The 19,210-nt window shown below is 43.4% G+C and overlaps 1 protein-coding gene across 1 annotated transcript in view; it reads right to left on the bottom strand.

Annotated features, from left to right (window-relative positions):
• Positions 1 to 11,714: 11,714 nt before the first annotated feature.
• Positions 11,715 to 19,210, bottom strand: part of npdc1a (neural proliferation, differentiation and control, 1a) — a 43,593-nt gene continuing 36,097 nt past the window's right edge. The window contains exons 7-9 of the mRNA XM_021590780.2: positions 13,985 to 14,064; positions 13,691 to 13,790; positions 11,715 to 13,556 (exon numbers count right to left, since the gene is read on the bottom strand). Coding sequence (XP_021446455.2) covers positions 13,485 to 13,556; positions 13,691 to 13,790; positions 13,985 to 14,064 — 252 coding nt within the window. The 3' untranslated portion in view covers positions 11,715 to 13,484. The remainder of the gene's footprint in view (positions 13,557 to 13,690; positions 13,791 to 13,984; positions 14,065 to 19,210) is intronic.

Raw genomic sequence — 19,210 nt, 5'->3', positions numbered from 1 at the left:
ACGGGAAGGAGTGGGGGTGTCATTGTGCGACTTGGCCCGGAGGCACCCCGCGGCTTTCAGACCCGGAGTAGCGATGGCGCGACCATTAACTTCTTTACAGACACGAACAATAAGTCGCAGCCCTTTGATTCCGCCCCACACACACCCACCCCCTACCCTGAAACAAACACTCTCCAAGGTTTCACTCAAGCCACAGTCCAGAGAGTGACGTATTTGATGGGGTGGTTGATGTGACACGGGAGTTATGCCAGTTATGGCATAGCATGTATTATCATCGTTTTTGTTTCGATTTCTAAACCAGCACCCCACTCAATACTCCCGGACGATTGTGTTCCTTCTCTATCCAACCTATCCACTTTCAAACACACTGACCCGGCAGATTGAACCAGGAGAGCGGTGCTCTCTCGTTCTCCCCATCTCGCCCTATTACAAAGCCAGGGAGAGAGGACCTTGGAGGCAACAGGAGCCAGTGAAAGGCTTAAAAGACATCAAACTCGAGATACTGGCATTGTCCTGTGCCATGGACTTGGGAGGGAATTGTCATGCTAAACGTTGACACTTAGGGAGAAAGTGGGATGGGGTAAGAGGTACAGTGAGGGGGAGGGAGGGTGCTCAGGGATGAGCCACAAGTCAAAGCTGTAAAGATGGTTAATAGTACTGTACACGGCAACACTCAGAGAGACAACTCAGACATATCGAGTCTGTCTAGCACCAGGTCCAAATAAGCTCCCTGTACTACAGTGTATTCTAAATGCATTATCAGCCATGAGGAGGTGTGAGGGAGAGTCACACATATCTGTGTGTGTAAACAATGTAGTTCAGACACACAGTCACCACTCACCAATGACCCATCCAGGGTGACTGAGAGACATAGGAGCATAGTGGTACAGCCTGGTTTCAACCATTTAAACCAATATGCTTTAAGTTCATTGCCATAATACTTTAGTTTGTCTTGAATATTTGTTATTATCGCCTTCATCCCCTTCTGACTCCATCAGTGGAGAGATTTGAGACATTTTTGTCAGTTAGCAGACAGTCTTATTTAGAGCAACTAGGGTTAAATGCCTTGCTCAAGGACACATTGATAGATTTTTCACCTTGGGGAATCAAACCAATGATCTTTCAGTTACTGGCCCAATGTTAACCGCTAGGCTACCTGCCACCCCATACAGATTGGCTTGCCCAGAAACACTTGTTTATTTGTCCTGAGTGTCTGAGAGGTCACTGTGCACCAGGCCATCACAGGGTGTATAGGTACTGTATATACACATAACTTCTTATTCAGGCCAGGAGTTTTTCCTGACCAGGAATAACCCTTAGTTATAGCCTATATACAACAACTAGGCCTTGGAGTTTTCCTGAGCCTTCTCCCTATAACATCCATAGTAAACCCCCAGTTTTACTCCACAGTCTCCCCACCTCCCCCCTGCCGCCTACCTTCCCCCACTAACAAGACTGATGGCTTTTTGATTTTCTCCCTAACGGCCCTGCCTTTGACACCCACCACCATCCCTCCACCCATCGCAAACTTTCAGCAGTTGACCAATAGCTGCCTCCCTACCACCGTCCACGAGGACAATGGGCTTTAACGGCCCTAGGAAGGCAGCTCAATGGGGACAGTTACAAGAGCCCTCCATCCCCTCCCCTCCCCACACACAACCGCTTGCACACACACACACACACACACACACACACACACACACACACACACACACACACACACACACACACACACACACGCACACACGCACACACACACACACACACACACACACACACACACACACACACACACACACACACACAGGTTGAGGGGCAGACGGTTGAAGAGCAAAGATGACCACAGTCATCCTTGTCCACCAAAGAGAATTGAGGAGTGTCATAGAAAGTGTGATAAAAAATGGTGATGAAAGATGAGAACTAGGGAAACGGTTTTTGATTGGGCGTGGTGTGTGATGTTATACAGTGCATAAATAGTAAGACAAAGTTGGATGACCGATTCATCCCGCCATGGGGACGCTCAGTTGTCTGATCCCCAGCTCCCTACCCCAGTCCCTCCTTCTCCAGCCGTCCTCCTCTTCATCCTATTTACAATCCTATATTCAATCCCACACTGCTTAATTTTGCCTTTTTTGTGCGGAGTCCATTTCAGTCCTTTAAAGAGCAACATACTTGAGAGATATAGTAGTATTGTAGATTACTTTATCACTGACCTCAACCCAGAGTCTCTCAGAGCGTTTACACTCACTGACACCCCTATCGGATCACAGCAAAATCAGTCTACTTGAACAGAGCAATACTCAATCATGAGGCGTCAAAGCCAAAGAAACGGCACAATATTAAGACACGCTATAAATGGAAGGAAAGTATGTGGAAACCTACCAAAAAACGATTAGGCAACAACAAACTCAGTCCTGGACAAAACATTTCACTGTAATAGTGAAGGTGTAAACGTGGCAGTAGAAAGCCTAAACAGTATATTTTACCTATCAGCTTCCCTATCAAATCAAAAGATTTCAAGCAGACAACCTAAGAAAATTAAAAACAATGACAAATGGCTCGATGAAGAATGCAAAAACCTAAGAAAGAAATTGAGAAACCTATCCAACCAAAAACATAGAGACCTACGCCTTCACTATGGTGAATCACTAAAACAATACAGAAATACAGAAAAAGAAGGAACCGCACGTCAGAAATCAGCTCAATGTAATTGTAGAATCCATATAATCTAACCACTTCTGGGAAATTTGGAACACACTAAACAAACACCACAAAGAGTCATCGCCAGGCTCCCTACAGATGGCTCGTCAGGCTTTCATGCCTACACCGGATCGCCAGGCTCCCCTGCTTCCTCCTGCTCGTCAGGCTCTCATGCCTCAGCCGGATCACCAGGCTCCCCTGCCTCAGTCGGTCTGTCAGGTTCCCGCGCACCAGTCGGCGACAGGTTCCCGCACATCAGCAGGGGTGACCGGTCCGCTCCTGATCCCAGCGATTGTCCCTTTGGTTTGGGTCCTGTGGCTGGAGTCGAACGCGCCGGGGATACCGTCACGTATGCGCTCTCCGGCACTCTAGGTCGCCATGCTCCTGCACCTCAGCCGGACTGACACGTTTCCCGAGCCTCAGCAGAGATGACCGGTCCGCTCCTGATCCCCGGGATCGTCATTTTGGTTGGCGTCCTGCAGCAGGAGCCTCGAGTCACGGAGGGGGGTACTGTCACGTGTGCTCCCTCTCCGGCCTCTAGGTCACCAGGCTGCTCATTATGGCGCACACCTGTTACCAACACTACGCTCACCTGGACTCTATCACTTCCCTGATTACCTTCCCTATATAAACTCAGCAAAAAAACAACGTCCTCTCACTGTCAACTTTGTTTATTTTCAGCAAACCTAGAGACATAAACTGAACAAGTTCCACAGACATGTGACTAACAGAATTTGAATAATGTGTCCCTGAACTAAGGAGGGTCAAAATAAAAAAGTAACAGTCAGTATCTGGTGAGGCCACCAGCTGCATTAAGTACTGCAGGGCATCTCCTCCTCTTGGACTGCACCAGATTTGCCAGTTCTTGCTGTGAGATGTTACCCCACTCTTCCATCGAGGCACCAGCAAGTTCCCGGACATTTCTGGGTGGAATGGCCCTAGCCTTCACCCTCCGATCCAACCGGTCCCAGACATGCTCAATGGGATTGAGATCCGGGCTCTTCGTTGGCCATGGCAGAACACTGACATTCCTGTCTTGCTGGAAATCACACACAGAATGAGCAATATGGCTGGTGCCATTGTCATGCTGGAGGGTCATGTCAGGATGAGCCTGCAGGAAGTGTACCACATGAGGGAGGAGGACGTCTTCCCTGTAACGCAGTGTTGAGATTGCCTGCAATGACGACAAGCTCAGTCCGATGATGCTGTGACACTCCGCCCCAGACCATGACGGAGCCTCCACCTCCAAATCGATCCCGCTCCAGAGTACAGGCCTCGATGTAATGCTCATTCCTTCGACGATAAATGCGAATTGGATCATCACCCCTGGTGAGACTTAACCGTGACTCGTCAGTGAAGAGCACTTTTTTCCAGTCCCGTCTGGTCTAGTGACAGTGGGTTTGTGCCTATGGGCGACATTATAACATTGTAAAATCCATGTACAAAATCCATGTACAAATTGTAGTTAAAATTGGCAAAAAAACAAACATTTCTTTCCACAGGGCAGTGGGGTGAGACATATATCAACGAATTGGTGAGGGCACTAGAACAGTCTGCAGCTCTCGGCCTCACCCTACTAGAAGTCAAATGTCTACTGTTTGCTGATGAACTAGTGGTTCTGTCTCCAACCAAGGAGGGCCTTCAGCAGAACCTTCAATAAATCTGTCAAACAAAAATAACCGTGTTACAAAAAAGGTCCAGTTGCCAATCCAAATCAAATCAAATTTTATTTGTCACATACACATGGTTAGCAGATGTTAATGCAAGTGTAGCGAAATGCTTGTGCTTCTAGTTCCGACCATGCAGTAATATCTAACAAGTAATCTAACCTAACAATTTCACAACAACTGCCTTATACACACACAAGTGTAAAGGAATGAATAAGAATATGTACATAAAAATATATGAATGAGCGATGGCCGAACGCCATAGGCAAGATGCAGTAGATGGTATAGAGTACAGTATATACATATGAGATGAGTAATGTAGGGTATGTAAACAATATATAAAGTGGCAGTGTTTAAAGTGGCTAGTGATACATTTATTACATACATTTTTTTATTATTATATTGGCTAGAGATGAGTCAGCATGTTGGCAGCAGCCACTCAATGTTAGTGATGGCTGTTTAACAGTCTGATGGCCTTGAGATAGAAGCTGTTTTTCAGTCTCTCAGTCCCCGCTTTGATGCACCTGTACTGACCTCGCCTTCTGGATGATAGCGGGGTGAACAGGCAGTGGCTCGGGTGGTTGTTGTCCTTGATGATCTTTTGGGCCTTCCTGTGACATCGGGTGGTGTAGGTGAGAGCATCCTTGGAGGGCAGGTAGTTTGCCCCCGGTGATGCGTTGTGCAGACCTCACTACCCTCTGGAGAGCCTTGCGCTTGTGGGCGGAGCAGTTGCTGTACCAGGCTGTGACACAGCACGACAGGATGCTCTCAATTGTGCATCTGTAAAAGTTTGTGAGTGTTTTTGGTGACGAGCCACATTTCTTCAGCCTCCTGAGGTTGAAGAGGTTCTGCTGTGCCTTCTTCACCACGCTGTCTGTGTGGGTGGACCATTTCAGTTTGTCCGTGATGTATATGCCGAGGAGCTTAAAACTTTGCACCTTCTCCACTACTGTCCCGTCGATGTGGGTAGGGGGCTGCTCCCTCTGCTGTATCCTGAAGTCCACGATCATCTCCTTTGTTTTGTTGACATTGAGTGTGAGGTTATTTTCCTGACACCACACTCTGAGGGCCCTCACCTCCTCCCTGTAGGCCGTCTCGTCGTTGTTGGTAATCAAGCCTACCACTGTAGAGTCGTCTGCAAACTTGATGATTGAGTTGGAGGCGTGCATGGCCACGCAGTCATGGGTAAACAGGGAGTACAGGAGAGGGCTGAGAACGCACCCTTGTGGGGGCCCCAGTGTTGAGAATCAGCGGGTTGGAGATGTTGTTAATTACCCTCACCACCTGGAGGCGGCCCGTCAGGAAGTCCAGGACCCAGTTGCACAGGGTGGGGTCGAGACCCAGGGTCTCGAGCTTAATACCTACCACTTTGAAGATGCAAAATATTTTTGTGAAACAAACAAATAAAACAAAAATACAGAAAACCTGAGTGTGCATAACTATTCACCCCCCTTAAATCAATACTTTGTAGAGACACCTTTTGCAGCAATTACAGCTGCAAGTCTCTTGGGGTATGTCTCTATAAGCTTGGTACATCTAGCCACTGGGATTTTTGCCCATTCTTCAAGGCAAAACTGCTCAGGCTCCTTCAAGTTTGAATGGGTTCTGCTAGTGTACAGCAATCTTTAAGTCATACCACAGATTCTCAATTAGATTGAGGTCTAGGCTTTGACTAGGCCATTCCAAAACATTTAAATGTTTCCCCTTAATCCACGTGAGTGTTGCTTTAGCAGTATACTTAGGGTCATTGTCCTGCTGGAAGGTGAACCTCTGTCTCAGTCTCAAATCTCTGGAAGACTGAAACAGGTTTCCCTCAAGACTTTCCCTGTATTTAGTGTCATCCATCATTCTTTCAATTGTGACCAGTTTCCCAGACCCTGCCGATGAAAAACATGGGGATGGTGTTCCCGGGGTGATGAGAGGTGTTGGGTTTGCGCCAGACATAGCATTTTCCTTGATGGCCAAAAAGCTAAATTTTTGTCTCATCTGACCAGAATACCATCGCCTATGGGCGACATTATAACATTGTAAAATCCATGTACAAAATCCATGTACAAATTGTAGTTAAAATTGGCAAAAAAACAAACATTTCTTTCCACAGGGCAGTGAGGTGAGACATATATCAACGAATTGGTGAGGGCACTAGAACAGTCTGCAGCTCTCGGCCTCACCCTACTAGAAGTCAAATGTCTACTGTTTGCTGATGAACTAGTGGTTCTGTCTCCAACCAAGGAGGGCCTTCAGCAGAACCTTCAATAAATCTGTCAAACAAAAATAACCGTGTTACAAAAAAGGTCCAGTTGCCAATCCAAATCAAATCAAATTTTATTTGTCACATACACATGGTTAGCAGATGTTAATGCAAGTGTAGCGAAATGCTTGTGCTTCTAGTTCCGACCATGCAGTAATATCTAACAAGTAATCTAACCTAACAATTTCACAACAACTGCCTTATACACACACAAGTGTAAAGGAATGAATAAGAATATGTACATAAAAATATATGAATGAGCGATGGCCGAACGCCATAGGCAAGATGCAGTAGATGGTATAGAGTACAGTATATACATATGAGATGAGTAATGTAGGGTATGTAAACAATATATAAAGTGGCAGTGTTTAAAGTGGCTAGTGATACATTTATTACATACATTTTTTTATTATTATATTGGCTAGAGATGAGTCAGCATGTTGGCAGCAGCCACTCAATGTTAGTGATGGCTGTTTAACAGTCTGATGGCCTTGAGATAGAAGCTGTTTTTCAGTCTCTCAGTCCCCGCTTTGATGCACCTGTACTGACCTCGCCTTCTGGATGATAGCGGGGTGAACAGGCAGTGGCTCGGGTGGTTGTTGTCCTTGATGATCTTTTGGGCCTTCCTGTGACATCGGGTGGTGTAGGTGAGAGCATCCTTGGAGGGCAGGTAGTTTGCCCCCGGTGATGCGTTGTGCAGACCTCACTACCCTCTGGAGAGCCTTGCGCTTGTGGGCGGAGCAGTTGCTGTACCAGGCTGTGACACAGCACGACAGGATGCTCTCAATTGTGCATCTGTAAAAGTTTGTGAGTGTTTTTGGTGACGAGCCACATTTCTTCAGCCTCCTGAGGTTGAAGAGGTTCTGCTGTGCCTTCTTCACCACGCTGTCTGTGTGGGTGGACCATTTCAGTTTGTCCGTGATGTATATGCCGAGGAGCTTAAAACTTTGCACCTTCTCCACTACTGTCCCGTCGATGTGGGTAGGGGGCTGCTCCCTCTGCTGTATCCTGAAGTCCACGATCATCTCCTTTGTTTTGTTGACATTGAGTGTGAGGTTATTTTCCTGACACCACACTCTGAGGGCCCTCACCTCCTCCCTGTAGGCCGTCTCGTCGTTGTTGGTAATCAAGCCTACCACTGTAGAGTCGTCTGCAAACTTGATGATTGAGTTGGAGGCGTGCATGGCCACGCAGTCATGGGTAAACAGGGAGTACAGGAGAGGGCTGAGAACGCACCCTTGTGGGGGCCCCAGTGTTGAGAATCAGCGGGTTGGAGATGTTGTTAATTACCCTCACCACCTGGAGGCGGCCCGTCAGGAAGTCCAGGACCCAGTTGCACAGGGTGGGGTCGAGACCCAGGGTCTCGAGCTTAATGCCTACCACTTTGAAGATGCAAAATATTTTTGTGAAACAAACAAATAAAACAAAAATACAGAAAACCTGAGTGTGCATAACTATTCACCCCCCTTAAATCAATACTTTGTAGAGACACCTTTTGCAGCAATTACAGCTGCAAGTCTCTTGGGGTATGTCTCTATAAGCTTGGTACATCTAGCCACTGGGATTTTTGCCCATTCTTCAAGGCAAAACTGCTCAGGCTCCTTCAAGTTTGAATGGGTTCTGCTAGTGTACAGCAATCTTTAAGTCATACCACATATTCTCAATTAGATTGAGGTCTAGGCTTTGACTAGGCCATTCCAAAACATTTAAATGTTTCCCCTTAATCCACGTGAGGGTTGCTTTAGCAGTATACTTAGGGTCATTGTCCTGCTGGAAGGTGAACCTCTGTCTCAGTCTCAAATCTCTGGAAGACTGAAACAGGTTTCCCTCAAGACTTTCCCTGTATTTAGTGTCATCCATCATTCTTTCAATTGTGACCAGTTTCCCAGACCCTGCCGATGAAAAACATGGGGATGGTGTTCCCGGGGTGATGAGAGGTGTTGGGTTTGCGCCAGACATAGCATTTTCCTTGATGGCCAAAAAGCTAAATTTTAGTCTCATCTGACCAGAATACCATCTTCCATATGTTTGGGGAGTCTCCCACATACCTCTTGGCAAACACCAAACGTGTTTGCTTATTTTTTTATTTTAAAGTGGTCCTATGGACAGATACTCCAATCTCGGCTGTGGAGCTTTACAGCTCCTTCGGGGTAGTCTCTCTGTTGCCTCTCTGATTAATACCCTCCTTGCCTGATCCGTGAGTTTTGGTGGGCGGCCTTTTTGGCAGGTTTGTTTTGTTGTGGTGCCATATTTAAAAAAATAATAATAATGGTGCTCCTTGGGACGTTAAACATTTCAGATATTTCTGACATGTTTGGAGAGCTCCTTGGTCTTCACGGTGCCCCTTGCTTAGTGGTGTTGCAGACTCGGGGGCCTTTCAGAACAGGTGTATATGTACTGAGATCATGTGACACATCATGGGACACTCAGATTGCACACAGGGTGAAAACATATGCACGCACCACTTTCCCAGTTTTTAATATATATATATATATATATATATATATATATATATATATATTTTTTTTTTTAACAAGTCATTTTTTTCATTTCCCTTAACCAATTTGGACTATTTTGTGCATGTCATTACATGAAATCCAAATAAAATTCAATTTAAATTACAGGTTGTAATGCAACAAAATGGGAAAAACGCCAAGGGCGATGAATACTTTTGCAAGGCACTGTACCTTGACCTAAACATCAGCACCACAACTTCCACAAATCTGTGAACGATCTGAGAGACAAGGCAAGAGCCTTCTACGCCATCAAAAGGAACATCAAATTCGACATAAAAATTAGGATCTGGCTAAAAATACTTGAATCAGTCATAGAACCCATTGGCCTTTACGGTTGTGAGGTCTGGGGTCCCATGCCAACCATAATTCACAAAATGGGACGAACACCAAATAGAGTCTCTGCATGCAGAATTCTGCAAAAACATCCTCAGTGTACAACATAAAACAACAAATAATGCATGCAGAGCAGAATTAGGCCAATTCCCGCTAATGATCAAAATCCAGAAAATAGTTGTTAAATTCATACGCAGTGAGTCAGGAATCAGAAAGATTAAATAAGACACAGTGAGTCAGGAATCAGAAAAGTTAAATAAGACACAGCAGATGAACAAACCATGAGTAGCGTACTGAATGTGAAAACAAACCAATAGTGTCTGATGACTGAGGCTACTGAGGGCTAAATAAAGGGAAGGTAATCAAGGTGATGATAAAGTCCAGGTGTGTGTAATGATGAGGAGCAGGTGTGCGTAATGATGGTTGCCAGGACCGGTGCCATCAAACGTTGGAGAGGGAAAGGGAGAGGGCGTGAAAATTCTACAACCACCTAAAAGGAAGCGATTCCCAGACATTCCATAACAAAGCCATTACATACAGAGAGATGAACCTCGAGGAGAGTCCCCTAAGCTAGCTGGTCCTGGGGCTCTGTTCACAAACACAAACAGACCCCACAGAGCCCCAAGACAGAAACACAATTAGACCCAACCAAATCACGAGAAGAAATATATGATTACTTGATACAACGGAAAGAATTTACCAAAAAATAGAGCAAACTGGAATGCTATTTGCCCCTAAACCGAGAGTACACAGTGGCAGAATACTTGACCGCTGTTACTGACTCAAAATTAAGGAACGCTTTGACTATGTACAGACTCAGTGAGCATGCTATTGAGAGAGGCCGCCGTGCCTCTCAAGAGAAGACAGGCTATGTGCACACTGCCCACGAAATGAAGTGGAAACTGAGCTGCACTTCTTAACCTTCTGCCAAATGTATGACCATATTAGACACATTTTTCCCACAGACCTAGAAGGAATTCCAAAACAAATCCAATTCTATTGGGTGAAATACCACAGTGTGCCATAACAGCAGCAAGATTTGTGACCCGTTGTCACAAGAAAAGGGAAACCAGTGAAGAACAAACGCCATTATAAATACAACCCATATTTATGTTTTTTTATTTTCCCTTTTGTACTTGAACTATTTGCACATCATTGCAACACTATATATAGACATATGCCATTTAAATGTCTTTATTATTTTGGAACTTGTGTGAATGTAAAATGTTCTGTTCACTTTTTGATTATTTAACTTTTGTTTAGCCATTTCACTTGCTTTGGCAATGTAAAATGTTTTCCATGCCAATAAAGCCCCTTGAATTGAAATTGAGAGAGAGATATGAGTGAATGGGTGTGGTGGGTTTAACACTGATATACACTGATATAACACTGATAGACTTCACACTGTGGAATCTGGTGTGCGTACTCATAACTGCATTACTTTCATCAGAAAGGAAGTTGATCAGCTTACAAGAAATTGGAGGAAAACAATGTAAATGAATAGAGCTAGATGACTATAAGTGTCTGTGTAGTTCATGATGGACATGAACCACAGGTGTAAAAGAATGTCATGTAAATCTAAAAACCCCACTATTTATACTGGGTGAAATACCACAGTTTGTCATAACAGCAGCAATATTTGTGACCTGTTGTCACAAGAAAAGGGCAACCAGTGAAGAACAAACACCATTGTACATACAACCCATATTTATGTTTATTTATTTTCCCTTTTGTAATTTACCTATTTGCACATCGTTATAACACTCTATATAGCCATAATATGACATTTGAAATTCCTCTATTAATTTGAAACTTTTGTGATTGTAATTTTAATACATTTTTGATTGTTTAGTATCTATTTCACATGCTTTGGCAACGTAAACATACGTTTCCCATGCCAATAAAGCCCTTTGAATCGAATTGAGAGACAGGAGGGCGAGAGAAACAGAGAGGGTGGAGGGAAAGAGAGAGAAGGGAGGAGAGAGAGAGAGAGGTGCACATCGTTACAACACTCTATATAGCCATAATATGACATTTGAAATGCCACTATTCATTTAGAACATTTGTGAGTGTAAACTTTTTGTTTATACATTTCACTTGCTTTGACAACGTAAACATATGTCCCCATGCCAATAAAGCCCTTTGAATTGAATTGAATAGAGAGAGACAGAGAGAGTGAGCAAGAGAGAGGAGACAGGAGAGGAGTGTGAGAGAGAGAAAGAAAACGAGACAGAGATGCATACTGTGCATTGTCCTTTTGCAAGCTTCACTTGAGGTAAAAACGTTTAATTCAGAAGCGAGGCCTGCATGTACAAAAATATACAAGTGAACAGTTTCACTCTTTCTATGCACATTTTGGAACGCCAGGGTTGGAACTGACAGGGACGAAAGAGAGAAGAAAATACTAGAGAGTGACATCCACCACGGATCATCAATCCTATAGACGTTCTTACTAAGGTGTACATATCAATTTACATGTCTCCTCCAGTTACACATAGGAGGTCGAATCAAAGTGATTATCATATTCAAACATGTCGGAATCAAACCAAGCATGAGAAATCATCTGATACTACATTTTCCAATATGCTTTCTTAAATCTACAATATTGATTTAACAAGTTGAAATTTGCTACACCAAATGACAAGAACTTCATCCTAAACCCTGTTTTTGGAAGATACGAATAGACAGACATCACAAATATGTGACATACATTTTTTTGCATCCATAAAAATAGTACTTCAAAGATTATATCACAGTATATCATGAGAGTGTCCCCTTGTGTTCCTCTTGCTCCTTGGCCAAATGCCAAGCACTTTTCATGAAAAACCCTTCATGTGTACCAGTATCTACAGTTTAAATGATCTGGGGTTAGCTACTAGCTATGCATGGCTAATAGAGTAAGGGACTGTTTTGATGTGTGTGTGTCTGCACAATTGATGTGTGTGTGTGTCTGCACATATGTGTGTTCTATGTGCTATATATTTATATATATATTAGGTCATTGTACCACATTCAAACAGAGGCTTTGGGAGATAATAACGGACATTACAAAGGCGAGCAATTGAAACACTGATTCTAAGAGAGAGAGAAACCGAGCAGCATGTTCTAGCCTCCTGCCAAATGTATGACCATATTAGAGAGACATATTTCCCACCGATTACACAGACCCAGAAAGAATATGAAAACAAATCCAATCTTGATAAAACGGCCACGTCTATTAGGTGAAATACCACAGTGTGCCACCACATCAGTAAGATTTGAGACCTGTTGCCTCAAGAAAGGGGCAACAAGTGGAGCACAAACACCATTGTAAATACAACCTGTATTTATCTGTTTATTTATTTTCCCTTTCATAATTCAATTACTTGGACATTGTTGCAACACTGTGCCAATAATATAACATTTGAAATGTCTATATTCTTTAAAAACTTTTGTGAGTAATGTTAACTGTTCGTTTCTGATGGTCTTTTCCTTGTTTATTTCACTTTTGTTTGTTGTCCATTTCATTTGCTTTGGCAATGTAAACATTTGTTTCCCATAGTAATGTTCTCGTTGTGAGATTCAATTACAAACCAGCTTAAAAGACCAAGGAAAGGTGCAAAGACATGAAACAACAAATTATATTCAAAAGGAACACCGTCTTTTACTGGAAAGTACAGGGGACTAGGGCCTTTTGTATGATAGAAACACCCTACTAGTGACCAAGTCCTAGGATACAGGAAGGTTGTCTACATCCCAAATAGCACCATACACCCTATGTAGTGCACTACTTTTGACCTGGACCCATAGGGTTCTGGCCAAAAGTAGTGCACTATATAGGGTGTAAGGGTGCCATTAGAGACATATATCTTGAGTTTCATACATCTGTCAACCTCCTGCCTCTTCATTTCCTCTTATATAAGCCCATCCAGTTCTAAGATTGGAGAGTTCACGTGCTATTCTTCCAGAGTACAAGAAATGGTGTGTGTGTGTGTGTGTGTGTGTGTGTGTGTGTGCAGGCATGAACATCTATGGGTTTCACATGGGATTCCCTTGGTAGTGTAGTGTAGAGTCGTTAAACAAAGGATTCTTCACTTCCATCTCTCCAGTCTGCAATGAAACAAAAACGCTGTTCAAAGCCTAACACAAACAAAGTCATCATCATTGTGAATAGGGTGTATTAAACAAGAATTTGTGTGCATATGTTGTGTGTGTGTGTGTGTGGTATGTTGGAGCAGACCCACCGGTGCCAGTCCAGGGCACTCGTACACAGTGAAGTCTCCGTCCACTTCCTCCTCTTCTGACGTGACTTCTGAGTCGGCGACCTTTGGTTCCGATTTATGACTGAGAAACAACAGAACGCACCAAGATGAATGTGTGTTTATTCAAATTTGAATGGAACTGAATTGTGGGAGATGTCGAGAGAGAGAGAAATTGAGAGAAGGAGATAGAGACAAGGAAAGAGAGAAAGAGAAAGAGAGAGAAAGCGCGCGAGAGAGAGAGAGACCGAAAGGGACAGGAGGAGTACTAGAGCTCACTTTTCCATGGAGAGCATCTGCTGTTTCTGATGCTGGTAGTGGTACATCTGGGCACTCTGGGCCAACTTCTTATCCCCCGACTGAAAAGGGAAGAGAAGAAGGGGTAAAAGGGGTAAAAATGTGTCCCCAGTATTTTACAAATGTTCCATTCCAAGAATGATTCACTTTTTTGCCCGGGTAACCCGGTACTTCCCACCAAAACTGGAAGTGTCATTCTCAAGCATATACTGTAAAGCATATACTGTACATACAGTGGGGCAAAAAAGTATTTAGTCAGCCACCAATTGTGCAATTCATAAAAAATCCTACAATGTGATTTTCTGGATGTTTTTTTTCTCATTTTGTCTGTCATAGTTTAAGTGTACCTATGATGAAAATCACAGGCCTCTCTCATCTTTTTAAGTGGGAGAACTTGCACAATTGGTGGTTGACTAAATACTTTTTTGCCCCACTGTATGTCTGGATTTGATTAGAGCTTTGATCGCATGAAAGTTCAAGCCTGAGCCTGATGAGCTTTAAAATACATTTTATGATCCCAAGCCCAAAAAGCCCAAATGATTGTGCCATTATCCAATACATAGCCTATGATATATAGGCTACCGCACATTACGCACGACAGAAAGCCATAAAAGCCCAAAGTAGTAGCTATACTCTCTTGGATGAATACATTAAACAAGCTCCAGTAGCCTAATCTTTTTCAGTGTGGACTGTAGCCTATTACTGTAATTGTATTGTATTATACTGTATTATATGGACTGGAATTTCAAACCATGGAATGCAGGTGCAGGATATGCGTCCTACAAAGTTACAATTATAGGCCTATTAGACAATTTTGTAATTAGTAGGCTGACGCATATACAGTACCAGTCAAAAGTTTGGACACATCTACTCATTCAAGGGTTTTTCTTTATTTTGACTATTTTCAACATTGTAGAATAATAGTGAAGACATCAAAACTATGAAATAACACATATGGAACCATGTAGGAACCAAAAAAGTGTTAAACAAATCTAAATTTATTTTATATTTGAGAATCTTCAAAGAAGCCACCCTTTGCCTTGATGAAAGCTTTGCCCACTCTTGGCATTCTCTCAACCAGCTTCACCTGGAATGATTTTCCAACAGTCGTCCCACATATGCTGAACACTTGTTGGCTGCTTTTCCTTCACCTTGCGGTCCAACTCCTCCCAAACTATCTCAATTTGGTTGAGGTCAGGTGATTGTGGAGGCCAGGTAATCTGATGCAGCACTCCATCACTCTCCTTCTTGGTCAAATAGCCCTTACACAGCCTGGAGGTGTGTTTTGGGTCATTGTCCTGTTGAAAAACAAATGATAGTCCCACTAAGCACAAACCAGATGGAATGACGTATCACTGCAGAATGCTGTGGTAGCCATGCTGGTTAAGTGTCTCTTGAATACTAAATAAATCACAGACAGTGTCACCAGCAATGCACCCCCACACCTCCTCCTCCATGCTTCACAGTGGGAACCACACATGCAGAGATGATCCGTTTACCTACTCTGCGTCTCACAAAGATACGGTGGTTGGAAACATAAATCTCCCATTTGGCCTCATCAGAGCAAAGGACAGATTTCTACCAGTCTAGTTTCTTGACCCAAGCAAGTCTCTTCTTCTTATTGGTGTCCTTTAGTAGTGGTTCTTTGCAGCAATTCGACCACGAAGGCCTGATTCACGCAGTCTCCCCTGAACAGTTGATGTTGAGATGTGTCTGTTACTTGAACTCCGTGAAGCATTTTTCTGGGCTGCAATCTGAGGTGCAGTTAATTGCCTATTTCTGAGGCTTGTAACTCTAATGGATATCCTCTGCAGCAGCTTTAACTCTGGGTCTTCCATTCCTGTGGCGGTCCTCATGAGAGACAGTTTCCCATAGCACTTGATGTTTTTTTTCCGACTGCACTTGAAGAAATTTTCCGGATTGACTGACCTTCATGTCTCAAAGTAATGATGAACTGTCATTTCTCTTTGCTTATTTGAGCTGTTCTTGACATAATATGGACTTGGTCTTTTACCAAATAGGGCTATCTTATGTATACCAACCCAACCCTACCTTGACACAACACAACTGATGGTCTCAAACGCATTAAGGAAAGAAATTCCACAAAATAACTTTTAACAAGGCACACCTATTAATTGAAATGCATTCCAGGTGACTACCTCATGAAGCTGGTTGAGAGAATGCCAAGCGTGTGCAAAGCTGCTATCAATGCAATGGGTGGCTACTTTGATTAACCATTTTTTGGTTACTACATATCCCCCATATGGCACCATATCCCCCATATAGAACAATACTTTGCCCATATATGTGTTATTTAATAGTTTTGATGTCTTCACTACTATTCTATGATGTAGAAAATAGTCCAAACAAAGAAAAACCCTGGAATGAGTAGGTGTCCAAACCTTTGACTGGTACTGTATACAGTGCATTCGGAAAGTATTCAGACCCCTTCACCTTTTCCACATTTTGTTACGTTACAGCCTTATTCTAAAATGGATTCAATTGTTTCCCCCCCTCAATCTATACACAATACCCCATAATGCAAAGTAAAAACACGTTTTTAGAAATGTTAGCAAATGTATAAAATAAAATAAACGTAAATATTACATTTACATAAGTATTCAGACCCTTTAATCAGTACTTTGTTGAAGCCCCCTTGTCAGCGATTACAGCCTCAAGTCTTCTTGGGTATGACGCTACATGCATGGCACACCTGTATTTGGTGAGTTTCTCCCATTTTTCTCTGCAGATCCTCTGAAGCTTTGTCAGGTTGGATGGGGAGAGTCACTGCACAGCTATTTTCAGGTCTCTCTAGCGATGTTCGATAGGGTTGAAGACCGGGCTCTGACTGGGCCACTCAAGGACATTCAGAGACTTGTCCTGAAAGCCACTCCTGCGTTGTCTTGGCTGTGTGCTTAGGGTCGTTGTCCTGTTGGAAGGTGAACCTTCGCCTCAGTCTGAGGTTCTGAGCGGTCTGGAGCAGGTTTTCGTCACAGAACTTTCTGCACTTTCCTCCGTTCATCTTTCCCTCTGTCCTGACAAGTCTCCCAGTCCCTGCCGCTGAAAAACATCCACACAGTATGATGCTGCCACCACCATGCTTCACTGTAGGGATGGTGTCAGGTTTCCTCCAGATATGATGCTTGGAATTCAGGCCAGAAAGTTCAATCTTGGTTTCATCAGACCAGAGAATCTTGTTTCTCATGGTCTGAGAGTCCTTTAGGTGCCTTTTGGCAAACGCCAAGCGGGGTTTCATGTGCCTTTTACTGAGGACTGGCTTCCGTCAGCCACCACCATAAAGGCCTTATTGGTGGAGTGCTGCAGATATGGTTGTCCTTCTGGAAGGTTCACCCATCTCCACAAAGGAACTCTGTCAGAGTGACCATCAGGTTCTTGGTCACCTCCCTGTCAAAGGCCCTTCTCCCATAATTGCTCAGTTTGGCCAGTCAGCCAGGGACCTTATATAGACAGTTGTGTGCCTTTCCTAATCATGTCCAATCAATTGAATTTACCACAGGTGGACTCCAATCAAGTTGTAGAAACATCAAGGATGATCAATGGAAACAGGATGCACCTGAGCTGAATTTCGAGTCTCATAGCAAAGGGTCAATAAGGTATCTGTTTTAAATGTTTAATACATTTGCAAAAATGTCTAAAAAACAGTTGTGGAAAATGTGGAAAAAGGGAAGGGGTCTGAAAACGTTCTGAATGCACAGTGTATATATACAGTGTCTTGCGAAAGTATTTGGCCCCCTTGAACTTTGCGACCTTTTGCCACATTTCAGGCTTCAAACATAAAGATATAAAACTGTATTTTTTTGTGAAGAATCAACAACAAGTGGGACACAATCATGAAGTGGAACAACATTTATTGGATATTTCAAACTTTTTTAACAAATCAAAAACTGAAAAATTGGGCGTGCAAAATTATTCAGCCCCCTTAAGTTAATACTTTGTAGCGCCACCTTTTGCTGCGATTACAGCTGTAAGTCGCTTGGGGTATGTCTCTATCAGTTTTGCACATCGAGAGACTGAACATTTTTCCCATTCCTCCTTGCAAAACAGCTCGAGCTCAGTGAGGTTGGATGGAGAGCATTTGTGAACAGCAGTTTTCAGTTCTTTCCACAGATTCTCGATTGGATTCAGGTCTGGACTTTGACTTGGCCATTCTAACACCTGGATATGTTTATTTTTGAACCATTCCATTGTAGATTTTGCTTTATGTTTTGGATCATTGTCTTGTTGGAAGACAAATCTCTGTCCCAGTCTCAGGTCTTTTGCAGACTCCATCAGGTTTTCTTCCAGAATGGTCCTGTATTTGGCTCCATCCATCTTCCCATCAATTTTAACCATCTTCCCTGTCCCTGCTGAAGAAAAGCAGGCCCAAACCATGATGCTGCCACCACCATGTTTGACAGTGGGGATGGTGTGAGCTGTGTTGCTTTTACGCCAAACATAACGTTTTGCATTGCTGCCAAAAAGTTCAATTTTGGTTTCATCTGACCAGAGCACCTTCTTCCACATGTTTGGTGTGTCTCCCAGGTGGCGTGTGGCAAACTTTAAAACAACACTTTTTATGGATATCTTTAAGAAATGGCTTTCTTCTTGCCACTCTTCCATAAAGGCCAGATTTGTGCAATATACGACTGATTGTTGTCCTATGGACAGAGTCTCCCACCTCAGTTGTAGATCTCTGCAGTTCATCCAGAGTGATCATGGGCCTCTTGGCTGCATCTCTGATCAGTCTTCTCCTTGTATGAGCTGAAAGTTTAGAGGGACGGCCAGGTCTTGGTAGATTTGCAGTGGTCTGATGCTCCTTCCATTTCAATATTATCGCTTGCACAGTGCTCCTTGGGATGTTTAAAGCTTGGGAAATCTTTTTGTATCCAAATCCGGCTTTAAACTTCTTCACAACAGTATCCCGGACCTGCCTGGTGTGTTCCTTGTTCTTCATGATGCTCTCTGCGCTTTTAACGGACCTCTGAGACTATCACAGTGCAGGTGCATTCATACGGAGACTTGATTACACACAGGTGGATTGTATTTATCATCATTAGTCATTTAGGTCAACATTGGATCATTCAGAGATCCTCACTGAACTTCTGGAGAGAGTTTGCTGCACTGAAAGTAAAGGGGCTGAATAATTTTGCACGCCCAATTTTTCCGTTTTTGATTTGTTAAAAAAGTTTGAAATATCCAATAAATGTC

This window comes from Oncorhynchus mykiss, chromosome Y (genome assembly GCF_013265735.2).
Source record: "Oncorhynchus mykiss isolate Arlee chromosome Y, USDA_OmykA_1.1, whole genome shotgun sequence".
Classification (NCBI taxonomy): Eukaryota; Metazoa; Chordata; class Actinopteri; order Salmoniformes; family Salmonidae; genus Oncorhynchus; species Oncorhynchus mykiss.
Note: the sequence above shows the minus strand (reverse complement) of the source record. Positions and strands in the feature narration are given on the sequence as shown.